The sequence below is a fragment of the Sabethes cyaneus genome, chromosome 2, assembly GCF_943734655.1.
Source record: "Sabethes cyaneus chromosome 2, idSabCyanKW18_F2, whole genome shotgun sequence".
NCBI classification, from domain to species: Eukaryota; Metazoa; Arthropoda; class Insecta; order Diptera; family Culicidae; genus Sabethes; species Sabethes cyaneus.
The window spans coordinates 48,519,447-48,542,921 of record NC_071354.1 but is presented as its reverse complement, the minus strand read 5'-3'; the positions used below and the strand labels follow the sequence as shown (position 1 = coordinate 48,542,921).

Here is a 23,475-nt window from a genome sequence, read left to right as displayed (position 1 = left end):
TGGAACCAGGCAATTAACTGTAGTAGTGAGATACCGACAGCATATGTTACACAACACAATAATGAAGAGCATTACATTCTAATTTATATTTGTAATTAGAAATGTGCGAGGATTAAATTTATTCAAGTGAAATAAAAATTAATCTCCAATAGTTTCAGGTTCTGCTGGTTTGATCACCAGAAATATAAACAAAAAAGCAACACTTGTTAGCAACTAAAGTTACTTCAGAACTTCATGTAGCATCCTAATAGCTTTGAAGTATCTATGAAGTACTCGCAGCATTTCTTCAAGCATTTAGTTCCACATATACTTGATATACACTACTAATCAGCGTGAAAGTTCCACGGAACTGAATCTGAACTAATTATGAACTTTCGAGTTCGCGTGTCAAGTAATATTCGAACTTTTGGTTGCTTGGGCAGTGAGCGAGGTGGCAAGACCAGGTTTGAGCGAGATCTGGCTAGCACTGGGTGCCCGCGGAACTGGAGATCAGTTTCCATGGACCGAAACAGATGGAGAAATTATACTGCGCAGGCTTTGTCGTAAAACGATAGGCCAATTAAATAAGTAAGATTATTTCAATCTATAATAGGGAGGAACTGAAGAAAAGCTGTCGGAATCATCTAGCGGAAAACAAAAAAGGCTACATTTTTTCCTTTTCCACAGACATATTTTTCTTTCTCTTTAGTTGCTCAGAATGCGGTTAAAAGAAAAGAAAATTGTTGGAATAAAAAGAGATTCTATGAATTTCTTTTCTCAAACAAACAGATTTTTGGGAAATTTTCTTGAAGCACCTTGCTGCTGCTTATGGGGAAAGGAACGTTTTCGTCGCTTGAAAATTTCAAGAAAAATTTAATGCAATTTTTCTGGTGTACAAACGAGAAAACTTCGCGTCTGCTGATGCGGTGAGTTTTCCTACGGATGGCAACGCTTCGGTCTGCGTTATCGACGAATGTGACAGCTTTCCCGCGCCGTTCATTGACGGAGTGTAAACGTCAAACTTAATCCTTTCCAGCAAGATTCTTTCGATTTTCGCGACGTGTTGCGGTCGTAGTGCTAGCAAATTTTAGTGAAAATCTAGCGTAAAAATGCAAGGAGTAGCTATATTTATCGATGCCGAGATCGAGGATCAGGTTAGTGACGAAATTGTATACCGTTGGGATGATCCCAACGGCTTAAGACGGGCTTATGGCTCGACGGCGTTCGCACAGAAAGAGTGAGGTTACCTTTTCGAATGAGCGCTACGTATGTTGTTTTTCAGGCACAAGAGCTCAGGAAGTTCTTCAAAAAGCTTGGTGCGGAGATCAGCGAAGAGAAATCTTCTAAGGGCATCGAAGATGATTTGCACAAAATCATCGGTGTTTGCGACGTTTGCTTTAAGGAACCGAGTCCGCACACGGTCGAGGAAATCGATGCCGTGCTAAACAGTGTTGTATCGATAATTGTTTCGATTCCACTGGAGCGCGGCGAAAACCTAATTTTGGCATTCTGCGAAAAGATGACCAAAGCGCCGGATCAAACCCTGGCGCGGGTATGCCTTCAATCGTAAGTATTGAAACAAACGTCTGTGAACTGTTGTAAACTTGCCGATTCGTTTTCAGTTTGTGGCGACTGTTTAGCAACTTGGAGGCGACCTCCCCGTTGCGATATCATGTTTACTACCATTTAGTTCAGGTAGCGAAACAGGCTGACCAGGTTAAAGAAGTGTTTTCCGGTGTAGAACAGCTTAAAACACAATTTACTCAGTGCCCACCGTCGAACGAGCAGATGCAGAAGCTTTATCGGCTGTTACATGATGTCCTCAAGGACAGTAACAGTGAGTTGGCTGCTAAGGTAATGATCGAATTGCTGGGAACCTATACCGCCGAAAATGCTTCCTATGCGCGTGAAGACGCAATGAAATGCATCGTAACGGCTTTGGCTGATCCTAACACTTTTCTGTTGGATCCTTTGCTCTCGTTGAAACCGGTTCGGTTCTTAGAGGGAGAGTTGATTCATGATCTGCTCTCCGTGTTTGTGTCGGAAAAACTGCCGAGCTATTTGCAGTTTTACCAAAACCATAAGGAGTTTGTGAATTCTCAAGGTAACTGTAGTGTCATATGTGTCGGATTCATAAAAAATAATTCAAAATTTCTTTGGCAGGTTTGAACCACGAGCAAAACATTAAGAAAATGCGCCTGCTGTCGTTCATGCAGCTGGCTGAGAGCAATCCGGAAATGACGTTCCAGCAACTGCAGGAAGAGCTGCAGATTGGTGAAAACGAGGTGGAACCGTTCATAATCGAGGTTCTCAAGACGAAACTGGTCCGGGCGCGTATGGACCAAAAGGCACGCAAGGTGCACATATCGAGCACAATGCACCGAACCTTCGGGCGGCCCCAGTGGCAGCAGCTGCGTGATTTGTTGCACGCGTGGAAAGCCAATCTTACCCTTGTTCAGGAAAACATGAAATCCGTTGCCGAAGCGCAGGTTGAACTCGCCCACAAACAGTAAATCGGTTTCTGGTGCTAATCGGAAATAGTGAGATAAGTATTGATAGAAAAACAAACAGACAATTATCTACCGGAAAGTGTGACTAAAGTTGATTAGTGATCATCTTCGCTTCCCTTCCGCCCAAGTCCTCTGCTGAAAGCGGGCGGAATATCTAAGTGCGTGAGTGACTAAAAAAAACAGACAAAAAGGACCTAGCAAAGGAAAGCAGTGTAAGAAAGCGCCATCTTTCCAAGGCCTGGGGGTTCGGCCAGAGGTTGGTTGTGCGCTGTTCTTAGTGGGAGGGTTGTTTCGTTCATTACACAAAACTAGATCGTTAGTATATAGTTGATAACCGATAAGCTTGTATTGATTGAAAATTTCATAATTAATATATACATTTTTTTTAGATATGAACGAAACAAAAGTATTCGTTATATTTTTTTCTGTTTGAGATTATTGAACGATCTCTTGAGAAGAGAATTAGACTGAAAGAAATTTCTACGATATAATAGATTTTTTAGAACAATTTTTCCTGAAACGATATTTGACGGTTTGCAAACCCGTAGTCTGATACTGCTATCACCTCTACGTTGTTAAGTCCATGTGCATTTCGGCCAAATCAAAGCTGACAAGCAAGTGAAGTGGCGACGAGAGCTTGATATGGCACCATAAATACAGAAAGGATAACGAGAAGGAAACTCGGTTACTGGAATGCCTAAGTAATTCATTAATCGATGCGAGCAGGCTTGCTTGCAAGAGATCTTCGAAAGGTTCGATGGCCAATTTCCGGAGTAAGGAATTTCCATGCAATAGACCCAATTACAGGCACTTTATGCAAGTATCACATCTACTACAGAGGCGGTACAAAGGCGGAACTTGGTTGCCATTCTCCAATCCAATGAGAATTAAGGGCAGGTTCTTCAATTGCAGTCTAATCAACGTTCACGCGTTGACAAACGATAAATCCGATGATGTTAAGGCCCAATTCTGCGACAGGCTAGAACTGACCTATGAAGACTGCCCTAATCACGACGCGAAAATCGTCATCGGAGCTCAAACTTCTTGGCATTTTAAACCCCCGTCTGCACCACACATGGGAGGTTCGTGGGAGCGACTAGTGCGATTCGTAAAGACAGCGATGGAAATGGTAGACCATCCTAGTGACGAAATTTTGGAGACGGTAGTATTGGAAGCGAAATCGATCGTCAATAGCAGACCTCTAACTTATATTCCCCTGAAGACAGAACAACAGGAGGCTCTAACACCAAATAAATTCCTTCTATACGGATCACAAGGAATCGAGCAACCAATAAGTCAGCAGTAAGTTATCCAGTGAAACTGTTAGAGCCTGGAGATTTGCATCCCTATTTCGAACGGATTGGTTTTTCGAACGAAAGTGGATGGTATTCTTCATCCCGCCAGCAAAGTCAAATGGGCAAAACAACTCGTTCGAAACAAGTTGAACGAAATAAAGATCCGTTCGAAATACAGAATAATGGTGTTGGTAGTGGTGGTAGACGACACTAGTTCAAGTCAAGGATGGGTTACTGTGGCGACCTGCTGTTAGACTGGCATTGCTGGAAGTACAAGCAGATAAGAACGAAGAAACGAGCCAGAAGACTGAGCAAGTTCCCGAAACCACACGGGGTTGCAGTAAAATTGGAACTTGGACCACTGTAAAGGCTTGATGTGAGTATGCGTGCCGAGCTCTAGGTCAGATGACGGTTGACGGGTTGAGAGCTGAATATTTTGATTAAACTAAAACTAAAACGTGGAATTGTGTGCTGGCGAAAGTTGTGGGTGGGCTTAAAATATTAATTATAATATGTATTTAAATTACTTGATATACAGATAAAGGAAGAAAGAAGTTGGAAACTTATAGATAACGAGAAAGTAGGAGATTTACAGTAAAGTAGATTTGAGCGAAAGAGGAAGAATAAGTTTACTGAAACACTGAATGTATTTGTTATGTCGACTGTAGAATTTGATATTCTCGTTTGATTGGCAGTCAGACTGCCAGCCAATTAAAACGAGAACACTGAATGTAAGTTGAACAGAAAATGTACATTGTTAAAAGGTTAATCAAAATTAAAATGACAGTATGAAGCTGCAGAATACTTTGCTGCTAACAAAACAATGTTTGCTCTGATTCGAACAAACGGTCTGATGCTCAAACCTTGCCACGACCAGAGGAATGCCCATCTGTAGCACCTTACTTTTATGTCTGAATATTAGGAAACGTACCCTCCCAGCCTACCAGATGGCATTCCAGGCCAACAGAAGCGCTGCGGATCAACTATTTGTGCTTAAAAGACTACTAGACGAACGATGGCGGAAGGGAGCGCCCACCATCTTGGTATCTTTGGACCTGAAGCAGGCATTCGACCAAATAGACATCATGAAAACAGCCGACATTTTGGTGTCGTTAGGGGTCTCCAAGGCCCTAGTAAATAGAACAATCAAAGCGTGTCTTACGGTGGAGGCTTCTATCCAGTGGTTTAAGCAACGCACCAGGGTTGCCAAAAAATCCAAAGGTATGAAGCAGGGGTGCCCCTTAAGTCCGATACTGTTCATAGTCCTGCTCCACAGTGTTTTGGCCACAATGAAGGAGTTCATGCCTGAATTATACTTGGAACGAACTACCGCGGTACCTCGATTCTTAGTTGTCTACCAAAGGTTTTTGAAAGCCTTACCCACGTTTCGCTTTACCCGAAGGTTCATCATATTATCTCGAAATGGCAGCATGGATTCGTGAAAAAACGTTCGACGATCACAAACTTGATGGCGTATGTTTCAACACTGACGAGAGCGCTTGAAAAGCGACAGCAAGTCGATGCGATCTATGTTGATTTCGCTACAGTTAAGGCTACAGAGCGTTCAACAGCCTTTGCAGCTTCCTGAAGAAACATAAAATCCGTTGGGAAGTGACGAAAAAACTATACCGCACCCTAATAACCCCGGTCGTTACGTACTCCTTAGAAGTTTCAACGATCTTAAAGAGAGACCGTAACTCACTAAGGAGGATGGAGAACACAATGCTAACCGTCCTTCAAGCCTTAAGTAGTCAAAATACTATAGTCAACACCGAGGAAGCAGAAAACCAAGTAGGCGAAGAGCCAAAAGACGAAGGCCCACAGAACGGAGAGGTCAGTGTCTCGCAGCCAGAAGCCAGAAGCGATGCCGCAAGCGAACTAGGTGGATACACTATAAACAACAAAATCCGAGTCGCTCGTTTGAACTTCCTTGGACATGTGGTCAGAAACACTTCGCATGGAATTCTGGGAAAAGCATTCGACCATAGAGTGCCCGGCAAGAAGAAACGTGGCAGGCCATGCTACACCTGGAAAACCTGTGCCAAACAGGACATAGAGAGATCTGGTAGGTCGGTGCATTATTGGCAGGAGATGGCATGAAACAGAGATGAAATAAAATTGGCAACGAAGAACCTTTTTCAACAACCCTAGGAATCGGATTATGATGACTCCAGCAACAACTCCAATAGCGAGAGCAGTGACGACGAAATGCGACTTTCGGATTCGGATTCGAATCAGACTTTTGAACGATTCTGATAACATACAAACTCAGACTCCGCTCTAAGATGTTTACTCAGAATATACAACCTAAGTACAATGTAGCTTTACTTTTTTTTGTACCATAAACTTTGAATTTTTGCTAACTCCGTTCTATTTTTTTTCTCTCTCCCACCCAGGACCCCTCCTCACTTTAAGAGGGGGGGGCTCCTGTACAAATGAAATACCAATTCAATTTCCTCATAACTCGAGAACTAATCAAGCAAATGGAACCAAATTTGGCATGTGTGTGTTTTTGGAGACAAAATTTTTTTCTATGATGAATTGGGACCCCTCCCCACTTTAAAAGGGGGGGGGGGGCTCCTATACAAACGAAATACAAATTTCCTTATAACTCGAGAGCTAATCCAGCAAATGGAACCAAATTTGGCATGTAGGTGTTTTTGGAGGCAAGAATTTTTTCTACGATGAATAAGAACCTCTCCCCACTTTAGGAGGGGGGGCTCCTATACAAATGAAATACATATTTCCTCATAACTCGAGAAATAATCAAGCAAATAGAACCAAATTTGGCATGTGGGTGTTTTCGATGACAAGAATTTATTCTATGGTAAATTGAGACCCCTCCCTCTTTATAAGGGGAATTGTAACTCCTCTCCCCTTTAAGAGGGGGGGCTTCCATACAAATTTCCTCATAACTCGAGAACTAATCAAGCAAATGGAACCAAATTTGGCATGTGAAGGTTTTCGAGGGTAAGAAAATTTTCTACGGTGAATTAGGACCCCTCCCCACTCTAAGAGGGGGGCTCCTGTACAAATGAAATACAAATTTCCTCCTAACTCGAGAACTAATCAAGCAAATAGAACAACATTTGGCATGTGGGTGTTTTTTTTGGTGACAAGAATTTATTCTATGGTGAATTGAGACCCCTCCCCTCTTTATAAGAGGAATTATAACTCCTCTCCCCTTTAAGAGGGGGGGCTTCCATACAAATTTCCTCATAACTCGAGAACTAATCAAGCAAATGGAACCAAATTTGGCATGTGAAGGTTTTCGAGAGCAAGAAAATTTTCTATGGTGAATTAGGACCCCTCCCCACTTTAAGAGGAGGGGCTCCTGTACAAATGAAATACAAATTTCCTCATAACTCGAGAACTAATCAAGCGAATTGAACCAAATTTGGCATGTATGTGTTTTTGGAGACAATTTTTTTTTCAATGATGAATTGGGACCCCTCCCCACTTTAGGAGGGGGGGGTCCTATACAAACGAAATACAAATTTCCTCATAACTCGAGAACTAATCCAGCAAATGGAACCAAATTTGGCGTGTAGGTGTTTTTGGAGGCAAGAATTTTTTCTGTGATGAATTAGGACCTCTTCCCACATTAGGAGGGGGGGCTCCAATACAAATGAATTACAAATTTCCCCATAACTCGAGAACTAATCAAGCAAATAGAAACAAATTCGGCATGTGGAGGTTTTTGGAGGCAAAAATATTTTCTACGGTGAATTAGGATCCTTCCACACTTCAAGAGGGGGGGCTTCTACATAAATTTCCTCATAATTCGAGAACTAATCAAGCAAATGGAACCATATTTGGCATGTGGGTGTTTTTGGAGGCAACCATTTTTTCCATGATGAATTAGGACTTCTTACCTTTTTAGGAGGGGGGGGGGCTCCCATTCAAACGAAATACAAATTTGCTCATAACTTTAGAACTAATCAAGCAAATGGAACCAAATTTGGCATGTGAGAGTTTTAGATGGTAGAATTTTTTTTTCTGTGGTGTATTACGACCCCTTTCCCTTTTAAGAGGGTGGGCTCCCATACAAATGAAATACAAATTTCCTTATAATTTGAGTACTAATCTAGCAAATGGAACCAAATTTAGCATGTAGGAGATTTTTGAGTCTTGAATTTATTTTATGATAGTTAGAGACCTCTCACCCCTGTGGTAGGGGGATATGGACTCTCATACAAATAAAACAGAAATTTTTGCGAAACTCAAAAACTAATCCAACTCGAGAAATTCGAGACTCTTCCATAAAACATTAATCAATAACAAGACCACAAAAACTATCTATAGTAACACTAGATCATTCAGGACGAGCCGGTCGCGAGTGTTGCCGGTGACCCGCCGTCGGAGGCGCCGCCCACTGGGGGGCTTGCAAAACTCGAGATAGTGACAAAGATCATCCGAGATTCATGATTTATGTACAACACAGGTTTGTGGCTTTTGTGGATTTGTGGCAATACGAAGTTTGTCGGGTCAGCTAGTGTAGGAATAAAAATACTCAACGGGATATGCGTTTTTGCGCTTTATATTGAGTATGCGCTACTTTGGCAGCTTCTGATAGTCAATTATGGCTCGTAAGCTATCCTTATTACCACGTGCCAAATCACACGTTAAGCATGCTTCATCAATCTCAAGCGGTTGACATTTGCTTTAAATATGGTTCTAAAACCAAATTTTTTGTTCCCCCGTAGGACTTGTTAAAATCAGTATCGCATTATGTGGCAACTCATCAAATTGCCGATTGCGCCCACCCACCCACTGCTGAAATCATTGTTACCTTCACAACGCGTGTTGGAGTCTAGAAAAAATTTTATTCAACAGCTTGCTTGGATCTAGCGTTACAGTCAGACACAAGGAAACTATATATAGTAATAATGCCAAACCTCTCTCTCTACCTCATCTCTACCGCAGCATGGAAGGTATAGATTTTTCTTACTGGCGACCTGGTCTCCTAGACCCCCTTATGCGTTAAAAAATGAAAATGAATATTAGGAAACGTACCAGCAGGCATTTTAGTTCTCAGATCGACAGTGGAGGAAATTAAAAATCAAAAATCAATCCAACACGTTAGGAAAATTTCATTCCAATCAAAAATAGTCGAGTCAAATCGTTTTGCTAGTTGAGCTGGAATTGCTCAAATGAGAGATTCTCTTCGCATCTTCTCTCCTCCGCTTATCACGGCGATGCAAACGCACTTGAACGGATTAATTTTGCATAAAATGGTTGCTTGCCTTATTAGCTAGCTGTTGGTTCAGAGAAATTGCAATGGAATGCATTTATGTCGCCGTGATAAACTTAAGAGCTCTGACTGTCGATCGTGAGTCAAGATGTGGAGAAAAAAGGCGTCCGTATACTCACTGACGAACTGATATGACACATAGAAGAAAATCCTTTAAAAACCATCGTCCTACACATTTTGCTTGCACACTAGCACCCTCTGTTATGCATGTTGCGGAGTAGCTTGCATTTGCAGGGTTTTATGCTGTAGGGTTTTTACATTTGTGTGGTTTTATACTGAAAACTCGAAGCAACACTCTCGCGACGCGGTGTGGCCATGTTGCGAAACATGCTTTTTCGAAAGATGAGTGGTTTTTGTTTGGACGATGGAATTAACGCGAGTGTCCCGTCTGTTTCTCTGTGGTATACTGTTAAGGCTCACACCCGCGTAGTTGGGGCCTTCGATGGGAAACCATACTCCTCCGTTCTAGAAGTAGCTAAAATAACTGAATCTGAACAAAAATTTCGTGTAGAAGGCTAAAACTCGAGCTGAATTACGTACGCGCAAGGTTCAGAAGGTCCCAAAAGAATACGGTCGCGAAAAACCGTGCCTAGAAACCTCATTGCTGCGTTATGGACGACTGCACCTAGGTGAAAGCGGACTCCAACCAGATTTCGGGGAACCAGTATTCCACCGCAAAAGATAACTTTGATGTTCCAGAGAACCTCCGAAAACAGAAGATGTCGAACTTTGCCAAGAAATTCTTGATTTGGCCAGTAATTTGTTCATGTGGACGACGAAGTACACTTTTCGTGCGCACAGATAGGTCTATTAAATTGAAAGCAGCAAGATTGAGAATAACCATTAACGCTACCAAAACGAAGTATATGATTTGCGGCAGGGAACGTGGAGGTCCAAATGGTATTGGTACCGAAGTGGAACGGGAACGATATGAAGTGACAACGATGTAAGCCGCAAAATAAAACGACAAATTGTAGCCGCTAATCGGGCTTTCTATGGATTATGTAGCCAGCTGAAGTCCCGCAGTTGGCAATTTGCCACATTCGGTGCTTTACGGCACAAGCTGTATCAATTGTACAAATATATTGATATAGTGAAGGCTGTACAATGTGACTGGCTGTGGTGTGGCTAGGCACGTGGCCAGAATCCCCGACGATGGAATAGCCAAAACTTTTCAGCAGAGAACCTGGAAAAGGCCGTAGACTCTAAGTAAACAAGCGTCTTTAGATATTAACCTTCTGTATGGACAGACTTCCAGAAGCCGGTTATTAGAGTACAGGACAATTACGGGGTTAGTGCAACGATTCTACTGACTAGCTGTACCGCCCAGCCGAGATTCGAACATACGAAGACTGGTTTGCTAGACCAGCACCGTACCTCAAAGCTAATCTCGAGCTCAGTTCATACATTTGGGTCTATTCTGCGAGGCGAATGACGTAACAATTTTTAACAATTTTTGGCAGCAAATTCAAATCTAGCGTGTAGCAAAAATTTCATTACTGTCTTCTACCGTTCCTTCATCAATTGTAAAAGAACTACTGTTTCAAAAAATATTAATTCCAAAAATATTAATTCCAAAAATATTAAAACAAAAGTAATCTTTCGATACAGCAATGTTTAAAAAAAGGTTTCCGTTTAAAAGTTTAAAAAAACGTTTCCGTTTCCGTTTAAAAAAACGTTTAACGGAAATCTCGGATGCTTTTCAAAGGGAGTTAGATAACATTGAAGGGTTTCCTTTGGTGTCCCTCTTTCGATTATTACGGCATCATGAATATATATCAAAGAAAATTTCTTAACAGATATCTAACTAGTGACGCCATGCAGTAACCGATTATTGTAAAGCGATGTGTTAAAGTGCATTTTCATCGCCGTGATAAGCGGAAGAGAGGACACGCAAAGAGAATTTTTCATTGTTACTTACCAACGTACTTTTGAAAAAATATTCTAGAAATATCCATTTCGCTGCAGGATTGTTGAATTATTGCATATTCACTTTCCACAATAAAGTAACACTTTCGAGAGTCAGAACTGCTGAACGCAGCTAAAGCTGCAAAATTACATTTCTCCTTCCTTAAAGGATAAAAATCTGTTGTAGGCTTTTAGGTATCGGTTCACAAAAGCCCGATTTTTGCTTTTTTGCATGTTCAATTAATAATCCATTAGATATTTAGCACTATGCGAAGCGAAAATAAAAACTCTAATGTTGAAACATACTGGGAATAATCGAAAAATCGAAAAATTATGTTCCAGTGATAAAGGATCGTCTTGGGCCATTGCTACAGCTGAAGCGCCTATTTTTCTAAATTGCATTTTGCTACATTTTCATCTGTCATATTTTGTTGATTTCTTGTTGACATACAACAATCAACAGAGCCTACTTATCCTAGTTATCGCATCACATGTCGCTGTGATTCTGATTTCCACGTCAGAACGATATTCAGATTATATAGCATACGCATATGGTTTGAAATTTTGCGCCAAATCGAACACGACATTCTAGATTTGGTTAGCAACAGGCCCGAACGTCGGAGAAAAGTTCCACTTATGACGGAGGGTCAATCAAACATATCGCCAAGTCTATACCGGCGCTTTGGGGAGAATTTTCCCAATATATTCCGTTACAAAAAAGTTGAAATTTCCCTCGGCAGCATAATTGCACATTGGTGTCGTTCCATCATATACCTACCACTTTGTTTACGTACACACACAGCGTGCAGGCATGTCGCGGTCACAAAACTGTAATGTGACTTGATATGAATTTTTGAGCGCGCCAAAACTTCTCCGAACAGGCATCATGATTTCCCTGAAGGTTCATGAAAGCGGCCGCCAATGTGCATATTTCGTTTTTATTCCCTGCGCTGGCTGTTCGATGCTATTCCATCCACCACTCGATGACATGGTGTCAATAAGTCAGAATTAACGCCTCTCGATATGCACGCACATCCATGCGTGCTGCTCTCTCCCCTCGCCGATTGATGGTGAAATAAAATAACGGTGAGGCTTGGGCTTTGCTTCTCGGGAAAACAAAAACAGAAGTGAAAAAGAATTTTGGGAAAAAATCTAGCAAAATATCGAATTTCAGCGATAAATTGTTCAATTGAACTTTGAATTTGTTAAGCATAATGAGCTTACCTGTGAAACTTTTAGCTACCTTATTGAAAGGAATGACAACACAATTGTTGCTAACAAGAGCTATTGTTATAAGCACCGACCGAGTTCGCTGCCTAGTCAGGATTTTGGAAATTTTTATCTCCCCAATTTTATAAACTTTTTTTTACTGCGGTTTTTAGGAAAAAAAACATCTGACGAATGCAATCCTGACCGGTGAGTCAATTCTGAAAACCGAACACGTTCTTCGCTGATTTCAAATTGCTACCGGTTTTTCACTCTTTCGCCGTGAAATCTAAGATAGCATATAGATAGCACTTTTTTAAATGTTTAATCAATTGGACTCCGGGACTCGACAATATTAGTTTCATGGAGAGTCCAGGTTCACCCGCTGCAATCGAGTTATTACCGCCAGCATGAACCAGTCGTCCCGGTTCTGCGTGTGGTTACGGGGAACGGAGTCTCCAAAACTCTTTCCTCTGCAAGTACAGTTCTGCTTTCTGCCATACCACCGCTGATACGTTTTACGCTTTTGGCCCTTCGCTACTTCATCTGCTGTCGAAAAACGACCAGTCAGTCCACATCTATCCGAATGATGTCTTGGCGTTCCCGTGCTCCAGTCTACCGATCATTGTTTCGGCATCCGTCACCGAGAAGACCCAACGATTAACCTCTAATCTGCCCCCACCGGGATGCACGTCTGCAAGTCCTTTCCTAATCCCAGTCCTGTGCTCAAGCATGCTGAGGGGGTCTTACATTCCAACCCGATATCGCAGAAGTTGCTGATTTGAGCTCGCCGTCTGTTTCGTCGCCAAATTTATCCTGAGGTCAATTTATCATCGGCATGATGGAAATCCCGGCGCCCCCACCACCTCAGGCAACCGCATATCTCATCGCCAAACTTGATACTGGGACGGACTTTAGTTGGTAGTATGGCCTTTACTTACCTTTCCGTCGCTGTCGAGCCATTCCAGCCAGCGACAAGCAGCCGTCCCGATTCTGCGTGCGGGTGCAGTGAACGGAGTTTCAAAAATCGCCTGTCAGGCAAGTTTGAAACCGTTGATCCCAGCCCCACTTGATTCGATCTTCGCTTCCAGCTTGTCGTCATTAAACTCCATCTCATCCACGTCTATTACCAGAACGTTGGTGGTATGAATGTCCCGACAGTCCGTACGAGATAATTGTGCTGATCGAAGCCTTGACGGCTTGCCAATCGTATTTGTTCTCATCAGATATTAAGGCCGAACTACGAAGTCTTTCGCTGTGATAGAAGTGTGCACAACAGCCTTAAAGCTAGAGGAGGCGGTCTTTTGAAACGATTGGTTACCCGTTACACGGACATCTACCCAAGTGTGGGTGTCCGTGAAGCTTACCGATCGGAGTCTGTTTTTGTGTGCTGTATTTGCCTCATGATCGCAGCCTTGATCTTGAATGCTCAGTTAACGCAATAGCTTTGATGGCGCTGCACTGTCGCACTCAACATTTTCTCAAAGAGGGATAATTAATAACATCATAACTAAATAATTTTCGGAAAAAACGTTTTTCAACTTTGAGCGCGATTTTGTCATTTTTGTGTTTTGTAACATGGGACAGATATGCTTCCAGCGACAGTGCGATGGATGACATAATCGTTCCGGGTGATTTCAACCTGCCTGGGATACAGAGTGGCGCAAACGCGGCAATGGTTTTATGAACGTTAACTTAAGCTTGCAATCTCTATCTCCAATCACTAACAAGTCAACAACATTGTTAACGAAAATGATCGCTTTCTCGATCTATGTTTTGTTAGTGTTTAAGTTCAGGCTTCCGAAATAGCGATGGCTCCTTCCCCACTTGTTAAGTATGTTTTACATCATCCAGCGTTACTGGCAACTATTTTTCAACAAATACGTCATGACGTGACTATCGCACTACCGCCTACTACGATTTCGCCCGTGCAGAATTCAGGGAAATCCAAAGGATCCTGACTAGCATTAATTACATTAACATTCTTTAATATTCTGAACTACATTATTGAGCGTAATGTTCCAAAAAGAACCTTGTCCGTCTAGAAGCAGGTACCTTGGGTTAACGCTACGTTACGATGTCTGAAATTTGAGAAGAAAACTGCACTCAGTTAATTCTCGAAATGTAGAACTTTACCACTCCGTAATCTCTATTTGTCGATCAACATTCGTTACAAACGAATAAGTCGTTCTTGCTTCCGAAGCTACCTAAGAAACGTCGAACTTAGACTGAAAAGAAATCCTCTGACTTAGACTGAAAAAAAAGTCCCTCTGGAAGCATCTCAACGAACAGCGGAAAGACAACGACCTTCCTGCGGTCGTGTTTGACTCACCTCTCTATCGACGAAACGATGGTCATATTGGCTGCTACGAAGCTAAAATCCTCTCGTTCTCTCTGACTGGATGGTATCTCGTTTATTTGGTTTCATCTCAAGATCTTTCACTGCTTGCTTTGGACTCCCACAAGGCAGCCATCTTCGACCTTGGATCTTTTTCGGCTACTTTAACGATGTCAATGTTAACGATGACTCTCGTTTCCTAACTATCTGAAGCTGTATACAAAAGTAAAGAACCGATCCGTTGTCGCGGTTTTACAGGAACAGCTATCGATTTCCGTGAAATGGTGCATCTGCATAAATAACCGCATGATGCTGAACTCCGACAAATGCGAAGTTATTACATCCTCCAGACCTCCAGGAAATCAAACACTCTCGTCTTCGACTACTCGCTATCAGACGAGCCTTTATACCACGAAAACTGTGTACTAGACTTGGGAATACTGCTCGACTCTAAGCTCGATTTCAAACAACACATCGCATTTATCTTCAACAAGGCCTGCAGGAATCTAGGATTTATAATGCGCATCGCCAGAAACTTCTACGACGTCTATTGTTTCAAAGCTCTCTACTGTGCATTAGTCCTCTCCAATCTTGAGTACTGCACTCCAGTGTGGAATCCCTACTACCAAAATAGAGTTGACCGAGTCGAGTTAAACACCGTTGTCTTGATTCTACATTCCGATCAGAAAGCATGAAGCTAGAAAGCTAACTAGAAAGCTAACTTCTTTTAATTTTTGAATTTTATTATTTAACCAGAAAATTATTTGAAAGTGAAACTTATCATTTACTATTTTTCAAGGTTTAGGATACAAACCGGTGTCATTTCATTACCCTCCTCTTACAGCTTTTTGGAACCGGCAAAACGCTGACCCCTACTATAATTCATCAAACACCGTGGATGCTTGACGCACGCGAAGTATGAAAGCGAAGGTAAATATTAAAATTTAAATTCTCATTAAAATATTCCACTCAAACAAATCGTCCACGTCTTCGATGATGATGGTGCTGATCTGGTATCCAAGTTGTGCTGGATGGATTTTACTTGTTTTAGAAGACACACCTCATCTTCTGCTTGGCAACGATTATGGTCTTGTTTGGTTCGACCGCTGGCTGTCTCTTCGTCCATTTGCATTGCATTCGGTTGGGGTTCCCGAGCCTTAAAAGCAAATAGACCATTACCTTCCAATCACCAGGCCTCATTTGGAGGAGGTGGATAAGCTGCAGGCTACCCACATGCTTATACCGATGGGATGGCGTTCACCTTACCAGAGCAGAGCTTAGTAAGATGGATTCACACCGGAAGCTCGCAAGCACTTGAACTGTTGAAGGAAGAGCCAGCTCTCGCGATGAGCCGACCGCCGACACGAAAGATGAAACGTAAAAAGCAACAATTAATATCGTTAAATTTCTTAAATTACACGCACATTTCAGGTGAGTGTGTTTGCCATTCTCAACGACCGAGAACCTATTAAGGCGGTGTACGGTGTATGCGGTATTTGACGAGCAGCGCGAGGGGAAATTGTTTTCATTTTTATGGATTTTAATATCACTCCTGACGAGGCGTCCACTTGGAGCCAAATATGCCTCACACTACTAGTGTCCCTCCAACCCTCCGTAGTCGTCTGGACCATTGTGGGCCGCCACCGCCGCTTCGATACTGTTTTTCGTCTCCTTTATGAATACTTATTAAATTACACTCATTAATTATGTCGTTGTTGTTTTTTCCGCGCACTTTGCGATTGAACGAGCGACGCTCGTTTTTATTTCACTTCCATCGCTTGTTTGCTCACTTCATCAGCGGATTCGTATCTTAATTCGGCTTTTTAAAAGTTTAATTTTTCCTAATTTCAGTAGGTACACGGTCGGTCTCCGCCTGGAGATTGCTACCGTTCCTCATAAATGGGTACTTTTCGAGGGTTTTATCTTGCCGTTGCGCTTTATTGCAACATTTTAGCTTTTAGGTAATACACCTCGAACATTATTTTGGGACATAAGGTACTTCGATTTAACGGACTATTTACAGTTTTATGACAGATATAGGATATTACGAAATTTGTTCATGTTCTTGCTAAACCACAAAATCCCGACTACTTAACAGGGACAATTCCCCAAAACACTTCCAGATTCAGGAAAACTTAAGGTATCGATAATTGAAATTTAATGAGATTTGAAAACCTTTTGAATATAGGTAGCTACATTTTGAAAGATAAAAGCAAATGTCAATGAAATTTCAATTCATAAATTTTGTTCGATTTTGTTCGTTCGAGAAAAAAAAAGTTATGTTCATAATTCCGATCAACCACTTTAATGGAATAAATTCCGCAAATTGAGTATATTTTCAGCCAAATCTGGTATAGAACGGTTATATATCCTTGTATCTACTTGTTATCATAGAATACCGATGAAGGTAATATGTTTCCACACTGCTATGATCTTAGCAAATTTGATCGTGCGCTTAGCGCTTCGGCTAAGAAAATACATTTTGATGGCTTGTTTTGCTACTGTCTGTCGAATTTAATTTATTTTGAAGTGCATGGTGCCCCAAAGGCAAAGGTCATTTTTCAACAACTGACACATAAACACATAGCACAATAACTGAGTATGCTCATTTACTGCAGATTTTGACTCAATTTTCTAAAACTTGACTATTTAGGTTGAGTGATCGGAATTAGGAGCTGATCGCAATTATGTGCAGTCACGGTATAAACTCGCAAAATGCATGCTAATGAAGTTACTATTTGGATTTTAAGATTATTCGCAACATGATAACGTGGTAGGATGATTGAAATCTTTTGACGTTTGAAATCTTTTGAATCAAGCCAGCTTCACGAAAGAATGAAAGATTTTGAACGCTAATAGCTCCGGAGTGATTCGCGACTAGGTTTAAATAAAAGTGACAAAAATCAAGTCTTAAGACATAAATTGGTGCAGAATAAAGCAATCTTATAATTTCACAGTAAATCTGCGCATTTGAGCTCAAAATCTAAATCTTCTAGTTGAGCCCCTTGAAATAAGCCTCAAAGCATTTTGACAATAAGATTCGCCCAGCCCTGTTTCGCCTTGCTTTGATTTTTTTATTTAGTTTCGTCTGTTTACATGCGCCTGTGTTTTGAAAACAACGCAGTTTCGCTCTTTACAATCGCCTGGTTACAAAACGATTTGGAAATAAGCCTGTTACTTCATAACAATGAAAGGGGCTAAACTGCATTTTTTTTTGTTTTGATTAAACACTTCTATCGCCCATCACTAAAAACTTGTTTTAAATAATTCTATCGATTAAAACAGAAGAAAGGATTCTTGCCGTGGATATTATCAGTCTTTTTAAGGCCTATGGTGCAATAAAACGATTTGTGTTGCTTTGCATTTGCTAGTTCCGCCGTAATCGCGAATCACTCCGGAGCTCTTCCAATTTAAAACGGATTTTGATCATAAATGCTGTAGCAATTGTATGGCTTTCTTGCAGATTGTTTTCCAAACGCTAAATAGAGAAAATTAACGAAAACTTTCAAGCAAAATTTTTGCATACATTTTTCGTATGATAATTTTGCTTCCCAGGTATGGACGACCATTACACACACCAAACTTGTGACTGCAACTGCTTCAAGACAAAGAACCAAAATAAATTTGCGTGTTTTTTTGCTTACTACAAAGCACAGTAAAGCCTAGGTGCAACATTCCGATTTGAAATTTTGACCTGCTGTTTTTACACGACGGACTTTGCCATAGTCCAGCGCCTCTATGGTTCAAAGGTACAAGTACCAGCGAACCACATGCCCTGGCGGGTGTTGTGGGTTCGAATCCGGTTATAATCTCAGATTACAGCTTGGTTCCACTCATGCACCTTCCAGCATTGGACAAAAGGTAGGAGTCAAAATGACTACTTGTCAAGCATAGGTACCAATACCCCCCCCCTTCCTTTCCGCTCTTCCCCTCCTTCACCAAAAAATTTTCATTTCTTTCCCCTACCGTCCCTTCATCAATTGTAGAACCATCGTTTCAAAAAAATATTAATATATATGTATGACCGCATTTCAAGACTAAAAACTTGAGATTAGTCTATTACGTTGCTATGTTGCTTGGAAACATTTGGCAACAGTTTGGAAAAAGTTGCATGCCACATGTTGCCAATCTAAACGCACCTTAACGCTGCAAACAAGCGACAGCGACAGTGCTGTTATGAACTGGTCTCTTATTATAACTATAACATATTATTTTAAGGACTTAAATTTTCTTCTAGAAATTTGTTAATAGCTGAACTCATGAGGATTTTGACACTGGCAAAAATATTCGTTTGTGATATCACAACATAGCTCACCTAAGAAAAATACGATAATTTATTAAGCAATATTAAGCAGTGTCATCTATTTTAATCAGTTGAAAATAAATGAGCCGAAAATGCACTTTTTTATTCATATTTCGAAAATCTTTTGATGGGAACATCTTCACAAATCACTTAACCATAGATTTAATTCACACAAACACAATTTACTGGGTTTTCGACAAGAAATATGATAAATTAAAAATTGTTGTCCAAAAACGTACATTTTCCAGCTGCTGAAGGCAATCGGCACCTCGCTACTAACCAATCCATCACATTTTTCAACACTGTTCTGTAGTCCGACCGTGTGCACTCCTATATTTACCTCTTTTATTCTCCCACCATCTTAATGAACGGCGAGTGAGACGTCAAACTCGCAGTTTCTCATAAGAACACTAGAGAATAAAAGAGAAGACGAATACCGTTTGCCGAACGGTGCGGTGACTGTATGCCCCGATAAACAATTTAAACAGATGGCATTTTACGCAACTACCGACCGATTAGTAGGTCGCGAATAGGAACGCGAACTTACCGAATGGGGGGAAAAGTTCGACGGATTTTTTATGGGGGCGCATAAAAATTCAGATTTCAGGACTGCTTAAACAGCACCTTGAGCGTGAAAATATGTTCGGTCTGATCAAAATTTGTTTCATCGCTCCAACTTTTAAAGCGAAAAATCAAAAGCTTGAAGAACTAAAGGTAGCAAGAAGAGTGGTATGCTGATATCCCCCACTTAGTCAACCCCCATCGCTTGTAATATGGTAAAACAATCAGTGACCCGCTTAGACTGCTTAAAACCGGTTCTTTACTCTTTAAGCTTTTTATATATTTTCGGAAAGCTTATACACACTTAACAAAAAGCACCGAATTCGGTAAAATCTTACCGAAATCTAAACAGCTGAACGTTCGGTAAAAATTTCGATGGTGCCAATCGATGTTTACAGATCATTAGTAATGTTTGGTGCAATAAAAAATTTTACCGAACGTTCAGCTGTTTAGATTTCGGTAAATTTTACCGAATCGTTTAAGTGTGTAGGACAAGCTTTCTGGACATATGCACATTCACGATGGTTTTACAAAAGGTAGACGAAATTTTTTCCATTCAATATGTAATTTAATTAAAAAAATTAAATTTTTCTCACTTTACCTTAAAAATTACCCACATTCCTTAGCTCAACACCAATTGGTTTATATTCAATCCTAAGACTTCGGTCAAAATTTCAGTCAAATCGGTCAACATTTGCGAATTTGAGACCATTTTCAAGAGTAGTAGAATTTTTTGCTATCCTTCTATCACCCGCCTAATCTTACAACTGAGCATCTTGTACACGATTTCTATCTAGATACCTACCTAGTTGTAAGATTAAGCGGGCGATATTAGAATGAATATACAGTATCCTGAAAATCCGTCTTTTGATCCGAGAGTCCTAGGGCCGAGTCTCATGTACCATTCGACTCAGCTCGACAATCTGACAACGGTTCCAGGTCCATACGCCTGTAAACCCAAAACCACATGACATGACACGTGACGTGACATGGGTAAATTCAACGTTTTTGTAGTAAAATATATCCAACTATTTTGTCGACAACCGGAAAATAAATCTAGTTGACCGTATAAAGTTAAACTCTGAGGCAAAAAAATGAGACGTTGTCGATAGTCATAAATTAATTAAAGCTAAAGGTCTTCCAAGTCAATTGCATATTTTCTTCCAGCACCTTGTTCATTTCATTCTCCAAAAGTGTGGGATTTTTTTGTAAATATTGATACAATTTTCTTTTTGCCATATTATTTGAAGCACCACCGGGCCCCTCAGCGTCCTTCAGGAGCCGTTTATCTGCTATGAAGCGCAGCTTGGACTTACAAAATCCTTTAACAACCGGTTCTTGCACCACCGGTACTCGTCGTTCTTGAGCAATCTTTGTTACAGCTCGGGCGTCACCGCGATCATCAACTTTCTCGTCCGATCGCTGGTGAAGTAGAGGGCGCCGCAGGAACCCACATTGTTCTCCAGCAGTCATTGTCGAAGTAGGGGCGCCACCGGTTTTCTTGAACTCCTAGAGCGGCCGTTTTCGAAGTAGGGGAGCCGCTGGGGCTCTCGTTGTCATCCATCCAGCGGCTTTCATATGCTACGAAGCGCTGCCAAGACTATCAAAATCCTTTTGCGGTCGGTCGATGATGTTGGGAGCACCAAAGAGACTCTCGCCGTTCTCCACCGACGTCGTTGAAGTAGGGGTCTCCTCTAAGACCCTCGACCTCCTGCAATTGACGTTATTTTTTAGGTAAGTTGTTCCGCCGAGACTCTCAATGTCCTCCAGTTCTTATGCTGCGAAGCGCTGCTGGGGCTCTCAAGGTCTCTTATTGTCGGTCGTTCTCGTTACAGTTGGGGTGAGGACCATCACCGCTACTCTCGTGGTGGGTCGTTGATAAAGAAGGGAGTGCCACCATGGCACTTAGCGTCATACAGCGGTCGTTTTCGAATCAGCGGGTTCCGTTGAGACTCTCGTTGTCAACCAGCGATCATTGTCGAAGCAAGAGATGCCGCTGGGACCCACGTCGGCTCCCAGCGGTCGATGTCGATGCATATGGTATATGAGACTCGGCCCTAGTACCCTCGGACCCTGGTCTCAAATTCGCAAATGTTGACCGATTTGGCTGAAATTTTGATCAAAAGCTTAGGATTAAATACAAAACAAGTTATGCTGAGCTGAGCAATGTGGGTCATTTTTAAGGTCACTTTAAGGACCCCTAAAGCGAGCAAAATTTCATTTTTTTATTTAAATCTGATATTTAATTGAAATGGGTATGAAATGGGGAAGGCAACTAGGAAGAAGCACCCAAAATAGCTCTAGCCATCCCAAGCCCCTACCTAGCGCCTCCACGTGGCCATACCTGGAAATACTTCAATTTGTATAATTGAGTAGCCAAGCTAGGAGGTGCGGGGTCGTGCGGTTTTCAGTTCCTAACCTTACAAATGTAGTTTTAGGCAACCATTAAACCACACGACTTTATTTTCAAGTATTATATGATCTAAACTAATATTTTTGGCAAACTAATTTATTTTCAGAGAGCGAAATAAGGCGCTATATCCTTGGCCAATTGCAGCCTGGCTTCTGGTCTAAATACCATTAGTTCATCCCTGAGGGTCCGGAGTATCACTTAACCTTTATTAGCAAAGATACTCCCAACGATTGTAAATAAATCATTATCTATGTATACGGGAAGCGTTTGGTACGGGAGGTCCACGCTTTCTTCCTTCCCCTTGATTTCAAGGAGTTTAATGGAATTAGATATTTTTTCTGGTTCAACTTGATTCCTTGGAATTCTCTCTGCGGTACATGCTGCGCAGTTGGCCTGGCCGTTGACAAGAAAAATGATTGATTCAAGTAATCGTCATTTTCCAGGATGCCTTCAAGAATTGGCTGCGTTAGTGTGAGATTAGATTAAATCTGATATTTAATTGAAAAAATCTTACCTAACTTTTGTAGAACCATCGTGAATGTGTATATATCCAGAAAGCTGGTCCTATGAGCTTTCCAAAAATGTGTAAAAAACTTAAAATTGCTTGGAAAATGATTGTGTCATTCATGATAGTATGTGGACACCTAGCCAAAAAGCGTTTTTTTGCAATAACTTGAAATTTTGGGGTGTGAGGAAGATTTAAAATGTGTTTTTATGATGTACTAGGGGTGACTAACAACGTACACTAGGTCGTTTGAGAAGTATTTTTTCCGTGTAACACCGTGTTATTAGCTCAAACGAACTCGTTGCTTTGGTTATTTAGACACTATTCTACCAAATAACGTGAAATTAGTCAACGGTATTTATATCAGCGTTCTATTCTGCTATAAATGCCAAACCCAAAACAAGGGTCAAATGCGGGTTTTATTTATTTGGTAACAGTAAAAAAATATGAGCGGTAAATGGCACCCATATGGGCGTTTAATGGATCATCATATTTCAAGTGAGCGGTAAAAGGGGTTTGAGATTGCAGTACTTCTTTTTTAAAAAAGTCACTATTATTAAATATTTAGAAACCAAGTAAATTTTTCTTGTAAACACAATTGTTTTCTCTATCTTATGACGAAAATTAGGTTTCGATGAACCTCAATTTAGATTTACTAAGTTGGAATCGGTTTTAACCTTTACGTCCCCGACATAAAAAAGGAAGGTACTTTAAGTTACACTTGGCTCTATCTCATCTGATTTTCAATCGATTTTTATGCAATTAGTCTTAAAAGAACCACGTTAGATTGGCCTTTAATAAAAAGATATGCTGGAAAATTATGATTCCATTTTCCCGGGGATATTCAAGAACGCGGCGGGATTTTTTTGACGTCATAAGTAGCAGATGAAATAGAACTAGAAATGTACTTAATTGACTGCGCAAAAGATCCATTTTATTTGTAGTCACTAATAATGACTTTTACACTACCCTGTTACGCGCTAGCTTATGCCCCACACTTTGGAACATCCGTTGTCGGTTCTACCGGAACTCAAAAGTGGTCATTTGGAATTCTCTTCAAAAATATGGCAAATGGGGTATCAAATGACAGGATTTCTCAACACGAGCTCTTTAGAGAAATGGAGACCAGCTGTCATGGACCGAAATAGATGGAGAAATTATACTGCGCAGCCCTTGTCATAAGAAAAAGGGAAGTCTTATGAT

The 23,475-nt window shown here is 41.1% G+C and overlaps 1 protein-coding gene across 1 annotated transcript; it reads left to right on the top strand.

The window, feature by feature from the left end:
- The first annotated feature begins 1,011 nt into the window (after positions 1-1,011).
- On the top strand, positions 1,012-2,889 carry LOC128734058 (eukaryotic translation initiation factor 3 subunit M). Its single transcript, XM_053828046.1, has 4 exons — positions 1,012-1,133; positions 1,262-1,545; positions 1,602-2,083; positions 2,143-2,889. Exons 1-4 carry the CDS (start codon positions 1,089-1,091, stop codon positions 2,490-2,492), a joined length of 1,161 nt encoding a protein of 386 aa, XP_053684021.1. The 5' UTR covers positions 1,012-1,088; the 3' UTR covers positions 2,493-2,889.
- Positions 2,890-23,475: the final 20,586 nt, after the last annotated feature.